We start from the raw sequence: 27,197 nt of genomic DNA on the forward strand, positions 1-27,197 counted from the left end.
ACGTTCCACGCAGGTTCCACTGAGTTCCACAATAGTTTGACACTGACCGAAATGTCAAACGGCAGTTTGTTAGAAAGAGTAACAAATTGTTTGGTTCTCATACATATAATACTTGTAAACCTGTACTATGCTTCAAGCAGTGAACGTCTCATGCGTAGTGAAATAACCTTTAAATAAAATAATTTAAAAAAAATTTTAAGTTAAACGGTTTTATTGAAAACAATACTTACATGAAATGATAATAATACGAAAAGCTAGAAAATAATTAGGTAGGTCCTAGGTACTAGTCATCACACTCCTTATCAATCTAGGGCGTTGATCAGACAATTAAATAAAAGCGTTGGGCGCGTGAAATTGTCATCGGGTTCAGCTTGTAGCTTATCGGGAAGTACCTTAAATTTCAATTACAAGATTCGTTCACAACGGCCGGCCTGTCAACTCAAGCTAAATAATACCGTTTAAAAAAGTATCGCTACCGGTACTCATTTAAAATATTCGAAAAAAAGTATCTATGCTTATACTGAGTAAAAGGTATTTAGTATACTCAATGCTGGTAAGTTCGTCGGAATTATTACCAAAAGTCAAGAAACTTTGCATATTTTTTTCGTATATTTATGTTAAATTGAGTAGAAAACAAGTAGGGAAGCTTAAGTTTTGGCGAAATTAAGCATTATATACCCAGCTGTGTGGCTTCAGATATGTAGCTTTTCTCGTCAAGTGTTTCCACTCAAAAAACATGATATCTCCAAAACTCGTAATATTTTGTGAAAAATTGTGTCATTATCGGGTGCAAAAAGGGTAACCCAAATATGAACGGATCGTGATTATACAGTGTGTCAGAAATCCGTTTTTTTCCATGAGCCCTATTTTCAAAAAATATTAAAGCTATTAAATTTCAATATTAAGAAAACAGTTCCCTTGTAGCCTTTTTTCGCTTAAAAAAATATCAAAAAAATATGTGATAAATATATGATATTTTTTGCTGATTTCGAAAATGAATAAATGGAACAACTCAATAGGATAAAAACTTCACTCAATATTCTACATTTCAAATTGTATTGGAATAAGCAGCTTCTTATAATCAAGTTGGAGCTAGCAGGTTTTCTTTTTAGAAATTTTTACGAATTCTGGAAAATAAACACGTATTACCACCATGTGCGGAAATCGCCTCCCACTCCACCATTTTCAAAAATTCATTTTGACTGTAAGATGACGTTAGCAGCTTCGTCTACATCGGCCATGACATCTTGAGTTCCATTTTTTCCCAAGTTCTCGTGTCAATTGGCTGTATTTTGTTGGACTTAAAACTTTAGGCCATCGACACGTAGTCTCGGGGAAAAAGTATCGAGGTAAAATATCTCAGTACTTGGTAAAAACCATCAAGAACAAAATTCCCGTTTATTTTTTGGAAAAGTGTCGATACTACTCACTTAGCAATTCTACCACTGCTCATGCTTTAATTTTATGCCCAAACCTTCTCCTTGTAAACACATACTACTACAAAAATATGCGTTTGTATCATATATATAATACTTCTATATCAATACCTTCCTATCTTCCTAATGTACAAATTTTCTGTCAATCATTATTTGCTGAAACTGTGCAAATGAATGTTCTGCGCATGCGTGGGCTTTGTTAGTGTTAGTGAATTGTAGTAGGGTGTGTAAAAAAGTATTAAAGGGGTAACAACGGGTCACTATTCCCTTTACCCAACTTCTGCATACTAATTGTTATAAAATCTCAGTTTAGTCGATTAAACAATGAAAAGGCCAACAAATACAATACAAGGCTTATGTATTTATTATTTAACATGAGCTGCAGCCATACAAAGTACATTATTTACATAAATAGTGGTGGGCGGCCACCGTGGTGTGATGGTAGCGTACTCCGCCTATCACACCGTATGCCCTGGGTTCAACTCCCGGGCAAAGCAACATCAAAATTTTAGAAATAAGATTTTTCAATTAGAAGAAAATTTTTCTAAGCGGGGTCGCCCCTCGGCAGTGTCTGGCAAGCGCTCCGATTGTATTTCTGCTATGAAAAGCTCTCAGTGAAAACTCATCTGCCTTGCAGAAGCCGTTCGGAGTCGGCATAAAACATGTAGGTCCCGTCCGGACAATTTGTAGGGAAAAATCAAGAGGAGCACGACGCAAATTGGAAGAGAAGCTCGGCCTTAGATCTCTTCGGAGGTTATCGCGCCTTACATTTATTTATTTTTATTTAGTAAAAAAAAACAAGGCGAAGAATTAGTATTTTTGAAAAAAATTCAAATATACATGTATAAAAATATACTTATACATGCATCCCAACAAGCATTTCTTTAAACCTTTTTAAAAATAATTTAAAGTAAATCACCTTGAACAAACGATATATAAACGTTTTCAAAATTTTACTTATGTCTCAATGAAGTAAATTTTTGATGAAGTGAACAAAATATGAGTACTGGGCTGGCTGCTACTGGTGTTGAAATAATATCAATTTTGTAAATTTTTTTCTAACATACTCTTTTTCGTCTGTGCTTTTTTCGTTTCAAAAAACAAACGAATATCCAAATAGAAACTTATTACTTCCTTACATAGCTGTGTCCGGTGATTATTAAAGATGTCATTGCTAAATAAATTTTAGATGGCTATGCGACCGTCCATGAAACTATTGGAGAATTTTATTTATTTATTTTATTTATTAAACTTAATTTTGCATTTCCAATTGGGCATGCCTTGAGAACTTGTCTTAAAGCTTTCTATGGCACTATACAAATATTACATACGTCCACAGATGGTGTGACAAGCGGACCTTTATTTTTGTGCGCTGAAAGCAAAGGCATTTCTTCACCTATCAATAGCACTTGACATGTGGAAGGTTATATTTTCTTTTGTACCTTCCAAGCATACATATATTTACATACGTATATCTGCGCACTCAGCACAAATCGGTAATGCTATTCTGCGGAGTTCTTAAAACAATAAAAATTTTATAACACTAATGGAAGAGAAAAGCTTGCTTTTTCATTTGGAGAACGAAATAGTCTAATTTACAATATTGATAGAAGCAAAACGGCTTGTTGAAATATACAAATATTTAAGCCGCCTTTTACAAAAAATTAAAGACAGCCTTGAGATAATGTCTCCTTCTCTTGTTGTACTGTAATGTTTGACAGGCTGCACAGTTCAGTAGTAGTGATATAGAAATATTACATATATGGTTTGTATTCGAAACTCTGCCGGTGTTGTGCACCACTGAACTATACTCTCACATGGTAGATATGTATGTACCGCGCCATTATCGATGTGTTTTATATATGGAATATGTGTCCAAATATGTTGAAGATATAATATCTACATACGTACAAGTGCTGCCAGATCAAAGACAAAATTAATGCAAATTTTATTTGCTTTTTGTGCAGAGGGCAAATTATTCAATTGAAATTTCGCTAATCGATTAATTGGCTGCAAAAGAAATTTGCATGTTAATTGAATAAAAGATAAGAAATAATATCTTTGATTATTATACAAACGAGAACCATAAATTTTTAATAAATTTGTTTATTAACCTCTGTTTTATATATCGCCTGATAAGCGGCAACGCACACGTGTAGAAGAAGATTTTTATTTGGTCGTGTTGTTTTACACTTAAAACCTCGTCACATCGCATGTCTACAGTTGTTCAATATTCTACAGTAATTATTATATATTTTATTGTATAGACTTGTTCAAAGATTTGATGATAGCGTTACTTTGAGTAGCCTCATGGACTTAGATTTAAAAAAAAAAAAAACAAGAACAAAATTTTTATGGTATTATCGGATATCTTAGAAAAACCTAAGGCATTTGGTTATGCCATAGACATTATACCTGAAAAATTTCATTTATTTATACCCGAAAATAGTTTACTCAGCCTTCGATAAAGTTGATATCCAATATCGTTTTCCAGCCTTTTTAAATTAAATAATAAATCCAACAACGTTTCCCAATTATTCAAAAATATTTTGAGAAACCTTTAGTTCTCGAGCCTCTCGCATAATTTTATAATTGTTGCGAAACAATAACACAATTTATATCAATAAAAAAATTTAAGTTAATGTATTTTTACGAATATTAGCAACACTAAGGGGTACTGTCATCTCTAAGCCGATGCTAAGCAGTGACTTGTATGCACATAACCAAATTAATCATTATGTCTACACATATGTACGCACACGCAGCGGAGAAGCAACGCACAACAACATGCATATATTTGAGATACTCCTGAAAGTATGCAATGGTTGTGCAAATGTCGCTCACACATGCAAGCGCATGGGGTTTGAGAGAAGCTAGAAAATTGTGCACCTGTAGTTATAGCTGAGAAATTTATAGCAGATAACCAACTAGTAGATTCTGGAAATGAAAGCGCCTAGAAGATGCGAACGAAAAATCAAAGAGTATAAAAGGCCGCAACAGTAGAGGCGCGACAATCAGTTTGGTTTAAGAAGCCACCTGGCGAGCAATAGTAGTGTTATTATGAAGTACTTTAATAAAGGCCATTTTGCATTATTGAAAAGAGGAGTTATTTATTCAACAGTTTAGCGATACGAACGTTAGCAGAGAATTTGAAATAAGAGGAATTGCAGTAAAATCGTTACAGTATTCTTGGTCTTATAAAATGAAAATTTTATAGAGTTAGATAATCACGTTTGAGTACAAGTTAATTATCTTTTATACAAAATTAAAAACAGTATGGCCAATAAGCAAAAAAACTTTTTTTTTGTTGAGAAAGCTATGACTCAAATTGAGCGACTGTTGAGAAACAAATCTTGAGATTTGTATAGTACATAAGACCTCAATTTGTGCCCTAATGTTAGGTTAGGTTAGCCTAGCCCTAATGTGACTCAAGCCTAAATATTTATAAGCCGTGTGCAGTTCTTAAAAAAACAATAAGGTCCATATAAAATGATAAGACAAAAATTACTGGTACTCGACTTTTAGAGTAAGAGATAAAAACAAGTAAGGAAGGTTAAGTTCGGGTGTAACCGGACATTACATACTCAGTTGAGAGCTATGGTGACAACATAAGGGAAAATAACCATGTAGGAAAATGAACCGAGGGAAACCCTAGAATGTGCTTGTATGACATGTGTATCAAATGGAAGGCATTAAAAAGTATTTTATGAGGGAGTGGGCCATAGTTCTATAGGTGGACGCCATTTAGGGATATCGCCATAAAGGTGGATCAGGGTTGACTCTAGAATTTGTTTGTACGATATGGGACGATTCAAATGAAAGGTGTTAATGAGTATTTTAAAAGGGATTAATTCTTAGTTCCATAGGTGGACGCTGTTTCGAGATATCGCCATAAAGGTGGACCATGGGTGACCCTAGAATTTGTTTGTACGATATGGGTATCAAATTAAAGGTATTAATGAGGGTTTTAAAACGGAGTGGTGGTAGTTGTATAAGTGGTCGCCTTTTCGAGATATCGCCATAAAGCTGGACCAGGGGTGACTCTAGAATGCGTTTGTACAATATGGGTATCAAATGAAAGGTGTTAATGAGTATTTTAAAAGGGAGTGGGCCTTAGTTCTATAGGTGGACGCCGTTTCGAAATATCGCCATAAAGGTGGACCAGGGGTGACTCTAGAATGTGTTTGTACGATATTGGTATCAAATTAAAGGTATTAATGAGAGTTTTAAAAGGGAGTGGTGGTAGTTGTATATGTGAAGTCGTTTTCCAGATATCGACCAAAATGTGGACCAGGGTGACCCAGAACATCATCTGTTGGATACCGCTAATTTATTTATATATGTAATACCTGCCAAGATTTCAAGGGTGTTTTATTTCGCCCTGCAGAACTTTTTCATTTTCTTCTACTTAATATGGTAGGTGTCACAACCATTTTACAAAGTTTTTTCTAAAGTTATATTTCGCGTCAACAAACAAATCCAATTACCATGTTTCATCCCTTTTTTCGTATTTGGTATAGAATTATTGCATTTTTTTCATTTTTCGTAATTTTCGATATCGAAAAAGTTGGCGTGGTCATAGTCGGATTTCGTTCATTTTTTATACCAAGATAAAGTGAGTTCAGATAAGTACGTGAACTAACTTCAGTAAAGATATGTCGATTTTTGCTCAAGTTATCGTGTTAGCGGCCATGCGGAAGGACAGACGGACGACTGTGTATAAAAACTGGGCGTGGCTTCAACCGATTTCGCCCATTTTCACAGAAAACAGTTACCGTCATAAAATCTATGCCCCTACCGAATTTCAAAAGGATTGGGAAATCTTTGTTCGACTTATGGCATTAAAAGTATCCTAGACAAACTAAATGAAAAAGGGCGGAGCCACGCCCATTTTGAAATTTTCTTTATTTTTTGTATTTTGTTGCACCATATCATTACTAGAGTTGAATGTTGACATAATTTTCTTATATACTGTAAAGATATTAAATTTTTTGTTAAAATTTTACTTAAAAAAAAAAATTTTTTAAAAGTGGGCGTGGTGCTTCTCCGATTTTGCTAATTTTTATTAAACGTACATATAGTAATAGGAGTAACGTTCCTGCCAAATTTCATCATGATATCTTCAACGACTGCCAAATTACAGCTTGCAAAATTTTAAATTACCTTCTTTTAAAAGTGGTCGGTGCTACGCCCATTGCCCAAAATTTTCCTAATTTTCTATTCTTCGTCTCAAGTTCAACTCACCTACCAAGTTTCATCGCTTTATCTGTCTTTGGTAATGAATTATTGCACTTTTTCGGTTTTTTGAAATTTTCGATATCGAAAAAGTGGGCGTGGTTATAGTCCGATATCGTTCATTTTAAAGAGCGATCTGAGATGAGTGCTCAGGAACCTACATACCAAATTTCATCAAGATACCTCAAAATTTACTCAAGTTATCGTGTTAACGGACGGACGGATGGACATGGCTCAATCAAATTTTTTTTCGATCATGATGATTTTGATATATGGAAGTCTATATCTATCTCGATTCCTTTATACCTGTACAACCAACCGTTATCCAATCAAATTTAATATACTCTGTGAGCTCTGCTCAACTGAGTATAAAAAGAGTAAACTGCTTCTATGGGAAAATTAAACAACCAGCGTTTTAATAAAAAAAATCTAGTCCAAGCTTTTGGCACCTGTATAACAACAACATAGTAATAGCTCTTTCAATAAATTTTGATTAAGAAGCAAATTATTCAAGTATGCACACAAGCAACCCATCGAAAATGACCACCGCTCGTTTCTGCGCTGTGTGCAAATACCAACGTAATAATAAATTGGAGGCACAAAGGAACTACTGCTTCTCCCACTTAGTTCGTCTTATACTGATCTCATTTTTTTGTGGTTTTATGTACACAAAATAAATTATTTATATGCGGGAGATTGCCGACCACTGAGCTAATACTAATGTGACAAGCGTATCAGGAGACGAATCTGGGATCCACTTTTCTTAAGTAGGTTGGAAAGCACGAGTTTGCAATCCTCAGGTCGTTCATGAAACTCACTTTTACATGATGTTATTTTACTGCAGTATGAATACAGGTTAGTCCGATCAGTACTGAAAATATCGACCCGAAAAATTTAATTCCAATTCAGCCATGCAGATTGCATGTCTTATAGCGATAACGTCGTATCTCGCTTAAGTGTCACTTATTTGAATATCCGTTGACGGCCGACTTATTGCGCCGGATGCTACATTTTCTACATTATAAAATATTATTTAATTCTTTAAGCTTATGGGCGGAAAATTCTGTGCGTCACAGGAACACTCAATGTTCTTTGATGAATCTAGTAAATTGATTACACTATTTTATGGATAATAGGAATTTGTGCTTGTTAAGAGAATTATTTAAACCCATCAATGCTTCTGAAATTTTTTTGTTAATGCTTCTGCAATTTTTTGTCAAGTATTTAATTGCTGTCGTAATAATAACAATCCAGACTCTGGGTTGCTATCCACCTGACACTATCGTTAGATATAAGCATAAAATAAGTACTGAAAAGTGTGTGTCTCCAATATTTTCCACTTAAGATTTTGGTATGCGTTATGCATTATAATCGAAAAAGGGTGTGTCCCCACTATTTCTCCATACACTACTACTAAATATGTGTTATTCTCGAACGTTGTTTTTAGTCACAAACGCAGATGTATATGCAATTAAAAAAAAAAAAACACACGGCCATTATCGAATGTATTTCTGTTATTAGTCAAGTTGGCTCCAATGTGCCTCACTTATTTATATCTTACGTTTTGAATACACTCTTGCAAGCATTTAATAAATAACAAGTTCTAATTCGTTGCTTTCCAACGCTCTCTAACTTTTCTTATCTGAGAATATAATGAAATTTCTGTCGAACAAAATGGAGTAATCTCACTTGCACTCAGTGCACGGACTTTACCACTTCTACCAACTTTTTAGCCCATTTTCATTTTCTACCACTTCTACCACCAAAGCCCAAAAATTTACTAACATTTGCCTTTGTAAGGAAGAAATTAAGAAACGATTCAATTTCGAAGAAAAATTATACCTTTTGGAATATTTTGGTGCCAAATATATTCAATCTAGTCTAATGACAACGATTGTTCCCTTACTTAAAGCTTTTCCATTTCACAAGACTTCCATGGAAATTCTTAACAACGAATGGCGATCATTAATGTTATATGATAAGAAAAAAATAGAAAAGATATTTTCCGACGATATTTTTATGGGATGGATAAAATTGGGACCTAAAAAGAGTCTTCTAGAAGAAAATTTGTTTCAAAATTTGAGTGAATAAATGTGCTCCTCAGCAATATTACCTCACAGTAGTGCAGCCACAGAAAAGTAGTTCTCTATAATGAACGACATAAAAACTACCAAGCGTAATAGCATGGTTCAACTATGTGTATGGTTGGCTCCTCTGTACAATAACAAAATATGTCTGTTCAAATTTTCAAAATCTGTGTATTGGTGTTGGTGCGAATGGTATGGAATGGAAACATCCCAATAAACATTTTTGTCAATTCTCAGTTTGAATTACATTTCAGAATCAATCCGTTTCTCACATTTCAAACGTTAGTTTTCAAATGCATTTCAAATAACCGTTGATAGCATTCTCAAGCTAAAAGGCACATTTTTAATATGGAATTTCTCTTTATTTTCAAATTGGGAAATTTTGGATTCTCAACTTTTTCTCAAACGAGAATAAAGCGGAACGAAACGGAATCCACGGTTGTGCCACTTTCGGTAAGCAAATTTGATATTTGCCTCACTTAACTTTTAACTCGTTTAGATTTATGCATAATGTAGTATAATACCACTTAATATTATTAAAATGTATAAATACATACTTTCTTATTTTTTCACTTTATGCCCAACTTCACTCAATAAAATCCCTTGATTACATTTCCAGCTAAAGTATGCAAATTAGAGGTCGACGAATTATCAACGGCACTATCAACGACACTGTCGACAGCATTGATGTAAAATAAACATGTTGTACTATGTTTTATTTTATTTATTATGTACTTTTAAAATTTAGACACATTGGCGCAAAAAGTCTTCATATTATTATTAACAAAAATATTCCATGATATCGATGGTTTTCAACCAGAATGGAACGAAATGAAAGTATATCTCAAACCATTCTCAAGTTGAAGAACAACGTTTGAGAAAAAGTGGAGAGAATATTTAGCTTCAAATGATTAATAATGCTGAATATTAAGCTGAGAATTATTGTTTTCTCAAACATTTGAGAGAAAAAAATTTTAAAGTATGTCTCAAATTATTCTCAAATTGAAGATCGACGTTTGAGAAAAAGTCGAGAAAATATTTTGTTTCAAATGATAAATAATGTTGAATATCAAATTGAGAATCAATGTTTTTCTCAAAACATTTTTCAGTGTTTGTTGGGATAAAACTTAACAGTTTTTGTATGTGTAAGAAAATGTTGCCAAGGTGTTGGTTTCATTTTGAGTTTGCCATCTCCTTTTGACAATCCCATCGGCCGTGCAATGAAATAATTTCATTTGATACCCATATCGTACAAACAAATTCTAGAGTGAACCCTGATCCACTTTTATTTGCGATATCTCGAAAAGGCGTCCACCTATAGAACTAAGCCCACGCCTTTTAAAATTCTCATTAACGTCTTTCATTTGATACCCATATCGTACAAACAAATTCTAGAGTCAGCCCTGATCCACCTTTATGGCGATATCCCTAAATGGCGTCCACCTATAGAACTATGGCCCACTCCCTCATAAAATACTCTTTAATACCTTTCATTTGATACACATTTCAGACAAATACATTCCAGGGTTACCCTCGGTTCATTTTCTTACATGGTTATTTTCCCTTATGTTGTCACCATAGCTCTCAACTGAGTATGTAATGTTCGGTTACACCCGAACTTAAGCTTCCTTACTTGTTATGAATGATTTTGAAAGAAAATAAAAAAGTTTTAAGTAAACGATAACATCCCAGTGTGAAGAAAAATACTGGTACATTGGAAAATTGTTGCGTAATTAGACGTGGTAAAGTTTCCTCAGTATTTCAAGCTCAAAATACAGGTAACAAGTAAAGGTGTAACCGAACATTATATACTCAGCGTGAGCTTCAATTGTACATTTCATTTCAGATAAATTACTTTTCTACATAACACGTGGCACCGCCCGTTTAAAAAAAAATCCTTGTATAAAAGTGGGCGTGGTCTTTAACCGATCTCGTCCATTTTTTCTAGAAATATTTCCTGCTATAGGGAAAATTTGTGTGCAAATTTTATTACGATCCGTTAATTTTTCTTCGAGTTATGGCTCCCGAAACATAGAAAATTTCTTACTCATAAAAGGGGCGGTGGCACACCCGTTTTTTTAAATTTGAAGTTTTTCCTATTTACTGTTATAAATACACTTGGGAAATGAAATACCATTGATATAAAGCTATTTTTTGCAAAGATAGAGCTTGTTTTATTCGTCCACGACCCTTTTAGAAATCTTTTATATAAAAGTGGGCGTGGTCCTTAACCGATTTCGTTAATTTTTCTTCAAAGCATACCTTATAGTAAAGGCAACCTCTCTGCCGAATTTTGTTATGATAGGTTTAGCGATTTTTGATTTATGATTAATGATTTTATCACAAGTGGGTGGTGCCACGCCCATTTTAATTTTTTTTTTAAATTTTTGTCAAGAGTCTCAATATCAGTCCACGCGTCAAATTTCAACATTCTAGGTGTATTATTTACTGAATAATCAGGTTTTTTGTGTTCTCCAAAATGTTATATATATGAAAAAGTGGGCGTGGTTATCATCCGATTTCGCTCATTTTCAATACCAATCTATTCTGGATCCAGATAAGATCGTGTACCAAATTTGGTGAAGATATCTCAATATTTTCTCAAGTTATCGTGTTAACGGACGGACATGGATCAATCAAATTTTTTTTCGATACTGATGATTTTGATATATGGAAGTCTATATCTATCTCGATTCCTTTATACCTGTACAACCAACCGTTACCCAATCAAAGTTAATCACCCCCATTCTGCATTTCGATTACGTTCCCGTTCTACGCTCCGCTTTAATCGAAGTTGGGTATTCTGCATTACGACGGAATTGTAACGAGAAGAGGAAGAGCAAATGATTTTTCGAAATCAGCTGTTTGTACGGAATGTGTGAACATTGGAACAAAATAAATTAAAGAAAATTTGTAAAAACACTGAAAAACCTTTATATTTTATTATCCACGCCATTTTGTACAAAAAAAAAAAGCAATATAATATATTGCCACGGTGTTATATTTCTTTGAGTGAAGTGCTTTCATAATTGTAAGTGTGATTTGGTCGTGCTTTTGGCCAACTCCCCGCCGTGGCCACCAAGCTTTGTTAAAACGGTTTCTTGCACGAATATAGTTGACAATTTCTGAATTTTATGGATGCTAATTTCATTGCACTGGCCTAAAATACTTTATAAAGATTTATTTATTCTTTCCGCAAGGATTATTTACGTTTTCGCTTCAACTTCCTCTACTCCGGCAGCTTGCTTTGGCATATAACTGGGCCCAACGAACAGACACAAATTATAGCTGTCTATTATAATGGAATCAATAGCCGCGGCATTATTGTGGAGTTGGTCAGGCGAGAATGGAAAGGCAAATATTGCGAGAGTTGTGTAATCCAATTAAGATGAGTGACGAATTGTAAGAAATTGAACTTGAAAGTGGTAAAGTTTAATGACTTATTTTCTTATTTAGGTAAAAAAAAACTTTCGACTTAATAAGGATGCTTTTGCGGGGAAAATTCGTCCAAGGACTTCGGCATCGACATCTGCCCTTAATATTGTAGTAGCTGCTTTGAGATTTTTTGCAGAAGGCAGTTACCAGCATGGAATAGGGGCGGATTATAATGTAGGAATGAGAGAGTCAACAGTGTCAAAGTCACTGTCTACGTTTCTGGATGTAATGCAACCAAAATTATGCCCTCAGCGGATAACATTTGAACAAAGTGAAGAGGAGAAAATACAAGCGAAGCAAGAATTTTATGCGAATGCTGGCTTCCCGCTTTGTTGCCATTAAATTAGCCAACGTCTCATACTGCACTTGTGTTGGAAACATATAAAAAACAATCACCATCAAGCCTTTTACGTTTCTCAACAAGTTTTGTTAAAATTCTGTTATAAATTAAAAAAAAATAAATAAATAAAATATTTTTCCGCCAACAAATTTGCAACTTAGAAAAACGGAACTAAGATCGAAATGCAGACTACACAAAATCGAACGAAAGAGATTGGCACACAGAATACCAAAGTTGCTAGATCGAAAATATTCCAATCCAAGTCGAAATGCAGAATAGGGGTGAATACTCTGTGTGCAAAGCACTCTGAGTATAAAAAGCAAGTATCATATAGGCATAAGCTATGTATGTATATACAAATTTTATGAATTTTTTTGTTTTGTTTACATGCTTTTATTAAAGTGATATTTCCGTGAAATGTGCTTTATTTGTTTTACAATAAAATATGAATTGTTTTGTACAAATATAAAGTGTAGCTATTTTTTTCTTGGGAAAAAAATCTACCAACTTCTACCACTATTTTAATTTTTCGTCTACCAACATTCTCGTTTTAAAGGTCCGTGCACTGCTTGCACTTCAAATATCTAGCGCTATATTTTTTGGGCTGCTGCATGTATTTACCTACAGATTTGTCAAGTAATTTCACAAATGTATCTTATAGATATTTGACAAGGATTATTAGTCTTTGTTGTTTATCAATGAGCTTAACCGGCAAGAGATATGCACAGTAGTTAGTTGCTTGTTTACTTAGAGCTTCTGGGAGAATATTGAACTGATCGTATTCAAGAGAGTACGAGAGATGAATATATGTTTGCGCTCAGTGAGAGCTACTTTAAAGTTTTTTTTTCTGAGTGCTATTTATAAGATATCTCTAAGATACAATGCATGACAAATTTAGCGTGTGTAGGTTGTTTACGGCACAGGCGAGAGAGCCAAACACCTTCTTGTCACATATGCGGTTGGTATTTTTGGCATATATAATAATGGTGTGCCGGCAAGGAATTCATTAGTTGATGAAATTTCACAAATAAAACAACGCATAGCGTAAAAGCAATCATTTGACGGAGTGAAAAAAAATAGCGATAAAATAATAAATATTAATTTATTTTAAACTTCTATGCATGCTAAACGAATGGTTAGAGAAAAAATTGTAAATAAATTTCTTCGCCAAAATTACAATTATAGTGCCACTTGGGAACGTGCACAAAGGCATTTCGATAAACGTTGAAGATTAAGCGCAAATATTTTGAATTTGTTGAATACAAGACGAGGTTCTTGAAAAACAAATAAAATTTGTAAAGAATTATTGCCGCTGCTATAAAAAATACTTAATTATATTCAATTGGGGGCAATCAGTGATTGAAGCAATAAACCCAGTGTACGGTGTGCTAGAAACGCGCTCGAATTGATTTAGAAAGTCAGTCAAAGTAAAATTACAAAAAAAAAAAAAAAAAAACAAGTTGCTACCTAGCGTTAAAGTGATTTTTGAAAACATATTACATTCCATTTGAAAAATAAGAGAGAACTGAAAAAAAAAATTCTTTCACCAAGCGATTCATATTGTTTATATACTCAAGCGCCAACTGTTTAAACAACAAACAAAAAAAAAGGAGAAACTACGTATTACAATATTTAATAAACAAACAACTTACATTTAATAAAATGACACCGAGACTCATCACTTACTTCCTGGTAATATTTTATTTAAATTTATTTTTATTATTAGCAACTCTTTAAGTGCTTTGTAAATATGTTATGCTAATTGTTAGGAAGTGGGAAGCCGTTAGCAGCTGCAGCAAAGAATTTACAAATTAAAAAAAAAAAAAAAAAAAAAAAAAAAAAATGGTGGAAGCTTGCACTGTGCGAAAAAATGGGACACAATTATTATTAAAGTGTGAACGTACATTTTTTGCAGTGTACTAACACTTCAAAATTTCAATCACAAGTGATTAACTGCATTATTCACACCATTCACTATTTTAAGCCAATAACTGGCATTCTAAACCTTGCTTGAAGCAAACAAAAAAAGCTTAGGTTGAAGTTTAAAATGCTCATGGAAAATATTTAAGGCTGTTAAAGTTTTTAGTTCTTCAAACGAAATAATTTTTTGGCCTAAAAATAAAAGTGTCAAAATGACACAATGCCTGGCAGATGTTGGGTTAATAGCATTAGTTGGTTGAACGAGCTTAGGCCGGGGTGCATCAATTTTGACTCAGAGTTTGCAAAGCTGTATATACATACAAATATTTGTACAAATACTTAATACGGATTAGGTGGCAACCCTATACTCCTATACATTATTAAAAAATTAGTAGCAATACCTAGCAGTTTTCGAAATAGTAACGAATGCACAAAAAAAAACATTTACAAAGCTATTATAATGGTTCCAAATTTACGAAGCGGTCGGGTCTGCGGTTTACTGTGTCGATCCAGAAATAGGTAGATCATATAGGCTACCAGATTACTGCACTGTCTTTCAAGCGGAAATTGTAGCTGTGAAGAAAGCAGAAAATATTCTCGAGAAAGCGTGTTTAATCTGCAGTCGCATCAATATACATATAAATTGATAGTCAGGTGGCGATCAAGACACTACTTCACTAAGAAGTGCTCTGAAACTAAAAGAACAATTAGAGAGACTTCGCTCAGGTTAGACCATACATCTATACTGAGTTCCTCGTCTTAGAGGGAGCGAAGGTAACGAAAAGGCCGACGAGTTGGACGAAGAAGGGTGCAGCACTCGATGAATTGACGGTAGACTATTCGTTTGGGCAGGAAAAGCGTGGGCAGAAGCGCAGGGCTGCCTTCTGGCGTCACATGCTTATAAGTTGGGCCTCGTAAATAACAATAGATGTAGGAAGTGCGCGCAGTATGAAGAAACACTTGAGCACGTCTGTGTTCGTGCCCTTCGCTCGCGTTGGCAAGGCTTCAGGGCGGCCGAGTTTTCAGATCACGAGGCAGCATTTAAGCTAAGTCATAGAAAACTTCTAGCATTTGCCAAGAGAATGGAACTATTCTATAACATTAGATCTGGCGCACAATTGGGGTTTTTCCGTTTGCTCCTCAAATGAATTCTGATAATACTACAGACAAGTTCAGTCCAAGTGACATCTTAATTGACTGGCCAGTTGAACTTAACAAAAGATTCGGTGATAACCCTAGTCGGGAATAAAAAGGGATTTTGTTGTTGTTGTAGCGATAAGGACACTGCCTGCACTTGGATTGCAATTGTGTGAGCTAAAATTGAAAAAAGTGAAGATCTACTTAAAAGAACTCGGTTGCAGATTTTCTAAAACGGAAATTGGAAATTTTAAATGGGAATATTTAAAAAATGATATATCTTCCCTTGTCAAATTTGGTTTGAAAAAAAAAAAAAAACAGTTAAAAATAGTCCTGAAGATGGCATAACACTGAAACCAGTTTACATCCAAACTAAATTTGCTTTGCATTTAGTTTGTCTAGTTGCCTCTTGAAATTACGGTACTCTTGCTGTTTCGTTATGCGCTATTCAGGTAAAAGTTCTTTTGCATGTTCCCTTTAACTCCTCACTTTTCCTACTGGTACATCTCCACGTCGCATCAGCAATCTCGTCATCCTCAGTTTGTGTATCACCGGGAACCCAGATAATAAACATTTATAGGCTGCTTGGTAACGCAGATAAATGTTGCTTAACCCTTAAACTAGTAAACAGAAGCTAGTCCTGCCTGCTTGTGAGATACAATCTTGTTTTCGAGTGATCGAAAAGGTTACCAAATCATGAGAATTGCTGGTTGAAGCAAGCTTTAGTACGACAGTAGTTTGAATATACATTATATACATGTTCAGTAATTTTCACTTTAATTACGAGGAATATTAAAATCTGTCCCTCTATATATAACTCAACTACTTTCTGCTTTACAGTCTGTCGATATTTTCTTATAATAAATTTGAAAATAATTCTTTTTTGTGGACATTTTTTGCAGTTCAGATTCAAGCAACCAAAAGTAATTAAATTTACATACGATATTAATATGTCTGGATTTCCAAATATTTTTTATAATGAGTGGAAGATTTCCTTTTTAACCATATCTGAATTAAAAAAAAAAAGAAGAAATTTAAATAATTTTTGCAGTAAAAATAAAACTGGTTCTCTGATTAAGAAGCTTTATTTCCCTGCATGTTTCCGAACCTGAAGTCCCAAAATACATACCCGCAATTATATGAAATCGTATCCACTACGAAGCAAACCAGCTTTTTTTCTGCACTTTTTTATTATGAGTTTGTAGACGATATAATTCGGCCTTGAACAATTTAATTAGGTGTTTTTTTGTGACGTATTTTGCATATCGGCACAAAAAATCGTAAATCATATGGGTGCGTATGTATGAATAAATGTATTTATTTGTGGGTGAATTTGTAGGTGAAGAGTTTGTGATAAATAAGTATATCATAGTACTATACGACATATGGGAAGTACCCTGTAGGGAAAATGTGTTGGTCAAAACTGTTGCGCTTCTAGTGCATGCATAACCACTACTAAATCGTCCTCTTTCTCTTGTACATGCTTTCAGCAGTTGAATTCAACATAATTACTGCTTCTAGTACGGTTTTATTTTATGCCCTTTTCGATAATTGCGAATCGGTAGAACTTTAGGTCTAATTCTGAACCAGCAATTTTGATCACTAGTTACTGGCTTCACTTCACGGTGGCTGAATGAAGTAAAATTAAGAAATACAGAAAAAAAATAATAATGCAAACAAACATTTTTTTTGCATATTTTTATAGCGAATATTCCGGAAGATGTTTGTTTGCGATATTTTTATACCTTTCATGAAAATGAAATTGTATATTAATTTCGTCACGAAACCCAAAATTGTAAGTCCTTAAAGGAAAATAGATAGATCCACCATTAAGTATACCGAAATAATCAGGATGAAGAGCTGAGTTGATTTAGCCATGTCCGTCTGTCTGTTTGTATGCAAACTAGTCCCTCAATTTTTGAGATATCTTGAAAAAAATTGGTGAGCGGGTATATTTGGGTGTCCGATTAGACATTTGTCGGAACCGGCCGGATCGGACCACTATAGCATATATCCTCCAAACAACATATTTTTCAGCAAAAGAGGATTTTTGTAATATCTTCCTCAATTTAACAGATTGAAGCTTCAAACTTCACCATATACTTTCGTATATTGCACATATTGTTGTCTGAAAAAATTGATGAGATCGGTCGTATATATAGTATATATCCCCCACAACCGATTGTTCAGATAAGAAACCTTTCGTAATTACTGACCTATTTTAAAAGCTAGAGGCTTAAAATTTCAACGAATGCTTACGTATGTATATAGCATATATTGTTGTCTAAAAAAATAATAAAGATCGGTTGTATATATAATATATATCTCATACAACCGATTGTTCAGATAAGAAACTTTTCGCAATTTCTACCCCATTTTAACAGCTATAAGCTTCAAATTTCACCGATTGCTTACATATATAGTATATATTGTTGTGTAAAAAAATCATAGAGATCGGTGGTATATATATTATATACCCCATATAAACTGTCATTTTTGCCCGTTTTTTACGGCCAGAAGCTTAAAAATTCAGCAAATTTCATCAAATAGTTACGTTTACGGCATATATTTTTGAAATACGTGATTCGTAGTCATAGTTTTTACATGCAGACCACAAAAAACGTGAAGCTTTGCATCCTCACACAAAGTACCTAAATATTTTTTTATTTTATATTTATCTTAAAAATCGTTTAGGTATGTACATCTGTTCACTATATATTTATTATCTTATACATCCGATTATTTGGAGATTACGAACGGGATAAGATTATTGTTCAGCCCCATTCATGAAAGGTATGAAGTCTTCGGCACAGCCGAAGACAGTCCCGTCCTTACTTGTTTTTTTTTTAGAATAGAACATTTAGCAGCTATTCATACGGAATTTTTTTAAAGTCCAGAATGAAGTGAAAAGAAAAAAGCAGCAAATAAATAAATTAGTAAAAAAAAACAACAAAAAAATGAAATTTGTGTACTTTAATTTCGTTTGTGATAAATTAGACTGGCCTACTAACACATAACACATTGGATATTGTTATTCCTAAGGAAAACCCCCCAGCGGGTTAGGGGATCAGATTATACCCGCGGTAGGTATGCCTGTCGTAAGAGGCGACTAAAATACCAGATTCAAGGGGCTGTGTAGCGCAACCTTTCAGGTTGTCAGCGCAATATATAGCTTCTCCAAATCCAATTGTCAACCTCACCTATCCGCGGCGAATCCTGTTTCACTAACAGACGAGGCTCTGGCGACCCCAAGCTCCTCATGGAACTTGGGGGTAGGGAGGGAGGGAATGGCCTGAAGGTTTAGTGTGGCCACATAAATCGTTCCCGAGATGGTCGGGCTAGCACCTTAATGGTGCTATGGTACCGGAGCGTACCGGATTTGTATACGGCAAAGGACCATCACATCGATAACACTCCCCAAAGCCTTCGGGGAGCAACCTTATCGCTACAACAACAACAACATTCCTAAGGAAAAAAATTTTTGTATCGTCCAAAATGAAACAAAATCAAGCAAAACAGCAAAAAAAGATGTTACTAAACAAAAATTTGCGAAGTTTTATACAGAATTTTTCTGACACAACATAATATATAGCAACATAAGCGAATTGCCTGACAATATGAACCGTATTATGACACATTATACACTAATATGATATGACTTGATACAATAATAAAACATAACATAAAAAAACTACATAACTTTAAGTAACATAACGTAGCATAACATAACGTAGCATAACATAGCATAGGAGCACACATATTATACAAAATTGAGACATAGCAAAGCATAACATAATTTAACATGTAGCGTAATATGTCATAAAGAAATATTCTGCTGCGTATACAGAAATACAAAAGAAATTACAAACCGCTTGAGTTCTCTTAACTTAAATTGGCACAGCATTACATTACATAACATAGCATAATGTAACATCACAGAGTAACATCATGGTACTACGTAACTTAATTTAGCCTATGACAACATACACAACATAACATAGCACAGCTAACATAACACTTATATATGGTTTTCGAATAACATAATATTCGAGATTTTTCACTCGCTAATCTAGCTTCACTTTAGGAAAGAATCATCAACACAAATTAAACTGTGATAATCTTCTCAAATATTGTTTTTAAACGTGCATCGATCCCATGCAACTTTTTACAGGTTTACTAAAACAAATATATGCCTTAGTTATATTGTTAATTGAATCCAATCAAACTTGCCATTATAGTAATTACATATTTCAGTAAAATTATTAGTTCAAACATTTGACGTCGATATTTTATGCCGTTACAAACGTGTGGAACAAAATTATATCTAATCCCATAGCGCTAGCAGGTATTTAAAAAAAAAAAAACACCAAATAAATTTATTGGTTGTTAATTAATTCAACACTTTTAACTGCCTGTTAATACTTACAAAAAATTAGCATCACGCAAATTACGTACACACGAAAGTTGAATGATCACGCCATGCTAAGCTCTGATGCCGCATTAAAAAAAATTTATAATGGTATATTATTGTTGGTAAGATTACAGATATTTATAGTTTTTATGAATGAGATTTTGTTAAATAAATTACTCGGTCGGATACACTGCAAATGATGGGCGTGAAAAAAAAAAATAGAAAAATTTTTCAGAGCTGACTAAAAGTGTAGACAGACTGCAATGCTTGATATTGATTAACTAAGCGCTTAATTCGTTCGAAATTCGATCATGACAGTTGACAGTGTGGACAGAAGAAAGACGTGCTTGCACAAGAAATATGCAGAAGAAATTTAAATTATATTTTCATTAAATAATCAGTCAATGAGTTCATAAAAAACAAATATAATACGAGCTAAATGATTCCCTGGTTCGAAATAAGCAGTTCGGAATGTGGGTCCTATCAAACGTATGGACCTCATTTTTTATAAGTCTGCTGTTTTTTTTTGTTTCTAATTAGTATTAGCTCTAAATTAGATTATTATTGCAGATAAATACACTGTCTGTTTAGATCATTTGCAAGGGCGAAACCGTAAGATTTCTTTAAGTTAAAGCAATTCGAGTAAGAGAAGTAACGAGTTTAGTTATCAGCCAGACTGCGTCTATTTCGGGTACCTAATTTTGAAGCTTATGTGGAGAAGGTCTCAGAACGATTTTGTTAGGCAAATTTTTCAATTATCCCTAGTATTTTTCATGAGCTTTTAGCCCTGGTAAGCCTTTCTCAGCGAAATGCATCTCTTTAGTTTTTCTGAGTCGGCATAGCATATTTATGACCGAAAATTGGAGAAAATAATATAACGACGAGTTCTAAGAGAAGCGCGGACTTAATCTACTCGCTCAAATATGAGAATTATTATTATTTAAGGTCATTTAATTTGATTTTTCGTTTTCCTTCAACGCGTTTTCGTACTATTCGTACATTGTTCATAGAGTCTATTTTATTTACAAAACATACAGCAGACTCCCTGAAGAAGGAGGATTAGTACCGAAACGCGTAGATTTAAAGGAAGAAAATTGATTTTTGTTTCAATGTAAACGGCTTTTGTTTTTGCTCATTCTAAATGCAGTCGATATTATTTTGTGTTAATGAAAAATGTAACCTATATGCACTAGCACCTTACTTAAAAGAAATACCGAGATTTTTATGTATAATTGTGTTTTGTTATTTTTTTAATTTATAAGAGTGATTAGTCTTTAGTAGTATTTTTAAGTATTAAATATGTGATTAAAAAGTTTTCAGAAGCATATACACTAACGTATAATTTACTCTCTCCCTCTCTCTTTGCAGTGCGGCATGCGCCACCCTACCACAGGACTAAGCGAAGACGACCTCAGTCGTCTCACTGGTTCATCATCATCGACAGCATCTTGTGAGAGTAATTCATCAACCTCCTCCTCTTCATCATCATCATCGTCTTCTTCTCCGTCATCGGCGACAAATACGCCAGCACATAAGAATAGCGTCGACGAGTGCACACATGACACACTCGCCACGCTCACCCATAGTCCCAACAAAGCGATCAACAATACATTAACATTGGTCGCCAAATCACTTAAACAAAATAAAAATATTAATAATCATAATTTTAATATCATCAATTTTAGTAAGATTAATAATAATAAAAACAATAATAATAATAACAACAATAATAATAATAATAATAACAACAACAGCACGCATACAAATACATCATTACGCTTTAGTTCCACATATTTACCCGAAGTAATAAATCCATTGGAATGGCAAAAATCACGTAAACGCAAAGAGCGTCTCGATAGTAATTCATCGATAACACAAGATCGTAAATTGCAACGCTCCAATAGCGAAGAGCTACTCTCGCAAGATCAACAAACAACATCTGCAGGCAGCGCAGATGGTTTAAATGCCGGCAACAATGCACTGAAAACAATTAAAAGTGCTGATGTTATAAGGCGCGTCTCATCGGAAGATTTCAAAAAGACCGCCTCATATGCTCTATACGAGCAAGAGTTACGCGAAGCGGCTGAATGCCGTGCTGCCGAATTGAAAGAACGTCAAGCAGAAGGTCACGCCGCTGATGAGAATAACGGCGCGTTAGCCAATCGTCAGCAACCGCAATACCAATTCGAGGACACGACGATCACGCCTATTTACAGTGATTCTTTGGTAAACGGTCCCACTAAAGATATGACACGTCGTTCACGTTATGAAACTAGCCCAGCGCGTTGTCAACGCTTCTCGCCTATACGCGCCGCAAATGGTTTTCATGGTGCTTGCAAGCATCGTGACAGTGACGATAGCGAATGTGAGCATGAACGACGACGTAGCAGCGAACGCTCGTGCAAATCACGTCTGCCACCTGGCCGCAAGGTGGGCGTTGTTAAAAAGAGCAGTGCGATGGCTAGCGCCAATAGCGCCGCTAGCAATGCAGCAAAATATTTGGCATCATCGAAGCGATGCGATGAAAATTCAGCTTACAAATATGATTTATCAGCATTGAAGTATGAACGACGCGGTTTCATTAGCAAAAAAAATGGCGCCAGCGCCAATATTAATGGCAGCGGTAATAGTAGCAGCGCCAGCGGTAGTGGCGCCGAGAAAGCTACTAGCGATCACAATGACAATAATCTAATCGACTTCCAGCAGCAGCAACAGCAGCCGCCACAAAAACAAAATCCCACAGCAATAACAGTACATTTGCAAGTGAAGAGCGTTAATGGTGTTGCACTGTCATCAATCAATAAAGAGGACAAACCACCAGCAGCGCCACAAAATGTAAAACGTTCGAGTGCATCGATTGGTTCTAGCCATAGTACACAACTGACTGCCGCACAAGAAGCATTGCCTTGGGGACGCAGCGTACCCGAAGATGCTACACCAATGTTGAGTCGCCGTTATGCACCTGTGCATCATCATCCCGTGGATAATATTGAAACTGCAGCAAAACTTTCTAAAGTTATGCCATATCCGCAAAATTTTCATAAACAAGCCACCGTACAGCGTATTGATGATGATATGGGTTGTATGGATTCGTTGAGTACGTTCCGTGCATTCACCTCACGCGATGTTATGGAACAAGTTATACCCGCTATGATGTCTTTCCAATCACCCGAAGAGCGTCTGAAGCAGATTAATAAACGTATGACTGCTTTGAAAAAGAAGCTCGTACAGCTAGAAGAGGCGTATGAAATGCGTATGGGTTATAGACCATCGCAAGTAGATCGAATGAATGATAAATATATGAAGAATATATTGGCAGATTTGAATAAGTTACGCAAGGAGCGTCAGGAGTTGAAGTCCAATTCAGTGGCAGCGTTCGGTATGAAAGTAAGCGGTGGCATGGATTCAGCAAAAAAGTTGGAGAAAATGAAAGCGACTTTGCAAGAGATTGAGCACGTAAGTTGAAATTTTATCAATAATAGAATTTTGCCGTTGGTGATGATATAAAAGAAGATTGCTTGAGCCAAAGTTCCCAATATGTGGATGGGACACTTGAGCTTTTATAAAAGGCAGAGTACAACTTATACCGAATTCAAGACCTTAAATCGTGGTCAGGAAGATAAGCTCCACACCTTAGACATATTTCAATACCATTCCTGTTTTAATAGCATTTAACCCATGCATCAGACACAACCAGAGCGAAAAGGGTAAAATACTAATATTAAGTGCTTATAACTTCCCTGAAGTAAAGGGTAGGACTTAGATATCTTCCCAGGTAAAGAAAATTAGTTAGATAATTCTTCTGCTCATATTATTTCAGACATAGCGAGGAACAAAACTGTTTGATCTCTTTAAAGGGTATGTGATGATAAACAACATTCCAACTTTTAATTGGTCAAGCGCATCCAGAACCTCTGACTAGCAGAGTGGTAGTATAGGGTAGGGTCGTGACATTCTGAGTGTAAGAACTTGGAGAAAAACTGGGTGATGTGGCTTGAAGTTCCAATAAAAGAACAGTGGTGGGGGTAGAAATTTCGGGGACGACGAACGCTGGGTTCTAACCCAGAATAGCTGCAACAATGCAATTACCTTTTACACGTGACACACTGGCAAGAGTATGACCGTCTGAGATAAATCCTTTTCCGACATATGCAGCATAACCACCATACCCATCCGGGTAAGAAGGTTCAATACCTTCCCATATTTTCGTTACTGTGGAAAGGAAGAATATCGCCAGATATGACCGTTCTTAGCGTGTAGTTTTTCTACATTTAGTAGAGAAACTAGCATCGACTAGTATTAAGTTTCGTGAAAAATAAGACTTGAAGCGTACTAATTGCAGATCTCTGCTTGATTTATACCTCATGTACGACATATTCAGCATCACCATGGGGATGGTCAACAGATTTTCCACTTGCTGGGTTTGGGTGATCTTTTCGATTGGTTCGGTTGCTCTCCATTTTTCTTGAATTTCATTTTGAATATTGTCTAATGAAAAATTTGACAAATGATTCATTACATATTTTGCACTGCACCTGCTATATGTTGAGCAACTTATTCTATATTTAAACAAAATTTGCCGACAACTCACAGACGGTGACAAAATAAAATCAAATATTTCGCACATCACATGACAAAAGTTTGGCGCAAAGATGAGAAATAAAAATAGTTTCTTTTTGCAAATGAAAATTTGTAAATTTTGTTCACTTAATGATGCACATTTCCGTGTATTCGAAGAACCGATTACGTTTCCATTATCTCTCTTTAGGAAACAAATTGGTTTTGGAGTATGTTGATTTTGTCACGAGTCTCATAATTATAAGTCCTTAAAGGAGAAGAGATAGAGCCACAAATAAGTATACCGAAATTATCAGCATGACGTTGACTTAGCCATTTCCGTTTGTCTATCCGTTCATCTGTCTGGTTGAGAGCAAACTAGTAACTCGCATCTTATATAGAAAATTATTCAGATGTTACGAATGGAGTAAGATTATTTCCCAACTTCATGCATGCAAGTTCCTTCCTGACGTGTTAGTAATTAATGAATAATGAAAAAGCCAGGTTTTATGTTTTATAGCAAGCACTCGTATGAAGTATTATCGTTAAATTAGTTTTTTATTTATAACTTTACAAGCTGATCATTTTCTGTGATTTCACACTGTTTGTCACCTATGACTTAGTTTCGCCTATTAGTGTTCAAATCCTCATTTGTTGTTTGCTTTATAAAGTAATGTGTTTGTAGTATATTGCTTTTCCGAAGATAAGTTAGATCACTCGTTTTTCATACTGTCCCCTTGCCAAATGTTTTTGTTTATATCTCGATGCTCTCCATTATGTTTGATCGAGATTTCAGATGTTCTTTCTTGTTCCTCATCCGGAACTTGTGCCTTTGCAGCACATCAGCTAGTTTTTAGAATACTTCAGAACACTGCCCATCCTTTCCATTTCTTCTGTTCGTAATAAACTTATTCCACCCACATTTCATTTATTGACTTCAATTCAATTTTTAACCTGTTCCTATATTATGTAAAGTCGCTGCATATTACGTTTTGCTGCTTTGGTTAACGTGGATATTCCTTACATTCAATACATTGGTGCTTCTATTTATTTTCGTGGTCAGATCAATACAGTTACGTTAGCGTTCGGCTTTCTCTTTAATGATGAATGTTATATTACATATCTATCGTAGAAAGAAAATTGAAGATGTTCCAGATTTTACCTTCAGACCTTTTAAGAACGCTTGCTTGATGTTTGGTTGTCCATTATTAGTCTCCTTGTACTACTAAACATGTTGTGTATAGAACTGAAACGTAACTGTTTTGACATAATCATCAGCTTGCCCAAAATTGTAAAAGTAATGCCCTTCCTCAGAACAAAAATAGGTGGTGAAGATGGCATATCGCTGTTACCGCTTGAAGCCTATATACAGAAGAAACCTTTGCCAAAACCTTTACAGCTGAATATAGGGTTAAGGTGTGATCTTGTTACATACACAAAGTTTGTGGAAACTAAAGCGAAGCAGCAATTTGAAATAGTTTTAATATATGGCGCAATTATTTGTCAAAGTCGATTTCGAACTGAAATCATTTAATATAAGTGTACTCTTAGTAGCTAAAATAGACAAGAAATTAGAGAAAATCGTTCCAAACCTATTCAAGGTGTTGTCTTGTAGAAACATCACATTAAAAAGTATACGATTTTAACATTTTCTTCATAAGCTTAAATTATTTACCCCAAGATGATTTCGAATTGCAATACATTTATTTAGCTATTATACCATAGTTGAACTCGAAATTTCTAACATATTTTGGCTATTCTTAGAATACCCGAAAAGTGCTTTGGTGTTACGTATCAGTTTTTTCCGCTTAGTCTTTTCGGGTGTATAGCGTAATTCAAGTTTTTAAAATCCCACGCATGGCGCAACAAAACAGGTGACGACGGGAAATCAGCTGATAGGTACTTTTCTTATCTGATTCAACATTTCAATTTCTGGCGCAGTACGATTTTGACATCAAATCATAGAACGACAGAAATAAATGGAATGGATATACATATTTCTGCCTGTATGTCGGCCTACTGCTACCTGTTACGGTTCGGATCCATGATCCTGCGTTACAGAACCACGAGATATGTATAAAGTCCGGCCAAGACTATTTCTAATCAAGCCACGATGAAATCGCAACCATATATAATCCCGCAAAGTTGAAATGCGGCCACATAATACCGAAAAAATATAACAATTGCTTATAAATATTGTTTAAATTTTGACTGCGTACCGATTCTGCTCTCATTGCGTATGCGAAAGGGCTATCATTTTAAATTTTGGAAACCCATGGTTTGGATTTTATCTTATTAAGAGTTGTCGGGGCGTTGATTTGTCAGAATATTATGTTACTTGGATATTGTTTTCTCAAGATTCTTTTTAAATCTTTATTTTGGCCTATCTGGTTTGTGTAAAACTGGTTTTTTGAAATTGTCGGGATAATGTCTTGCCCCGATTCAGAATGTGAGGATTATGCATTGCACCCTATCTTTTCTTTATATAACTTTCACGTTTTTTAATGCATACCAAATAGGTATTTAGTAACTTTTTAAATATCTCATCTTTAACTTCATCATTATATTTGCAAATTTCAATAGCTCATTTTTAAATTTAGCATTGCTTGATCATTTCTAAAATTTGTCTGTTATGAGCA

At 34.8% G+C, this 27,197-nt stretch overlaps 1 protein-coding gene across 3 annotated transcripts in view; it reads left to right on the forward strand.

Annotated features, from left to right (window-relative positions):
• LOC137245526 (protein FAM13A) overlaps positions 1 to 27,197 on the forward strand; it is a 151,082-nt gene that overhangs the window by 111,531 nt on the left and 12,354 nt on the right. For 2 of the 3 annotated variants that reach the window (XM_067776334.1, XM_067776333.1), the window contains one exon: positions 21,370 to 23,457. In XM_067776334.1, coding sequence (XP_067632435.1) covers positions 21,376 to 23,457 — 2,082 coding nt within the window. In that variant the 5' untranslated portion in view covers positions 21,370 to 21,375. Of the gene's footprint in view, positions 1 to 12,369; positions 14,226 to 21,369; positions 23,458 to 27,197 lie in introns of those variants that run through there. The other variant, XM_067776332.1, reaches the window with a different exon arrangement.

This window comes from Eurosta solidaginis, chromosome 3, assembly GCF_040869045.1.
Source record: "Eurosta solidaginis isolate ZX-2024a chromosome 3, ASM4086904v1, whole genome shotgun sequence".
Lineage (NCBI taxonomy): Eukaryota > Metazoa > Arthropoda > Insecta > Diptera > Tephritidae > Eurosta > Eurosta solidaginis.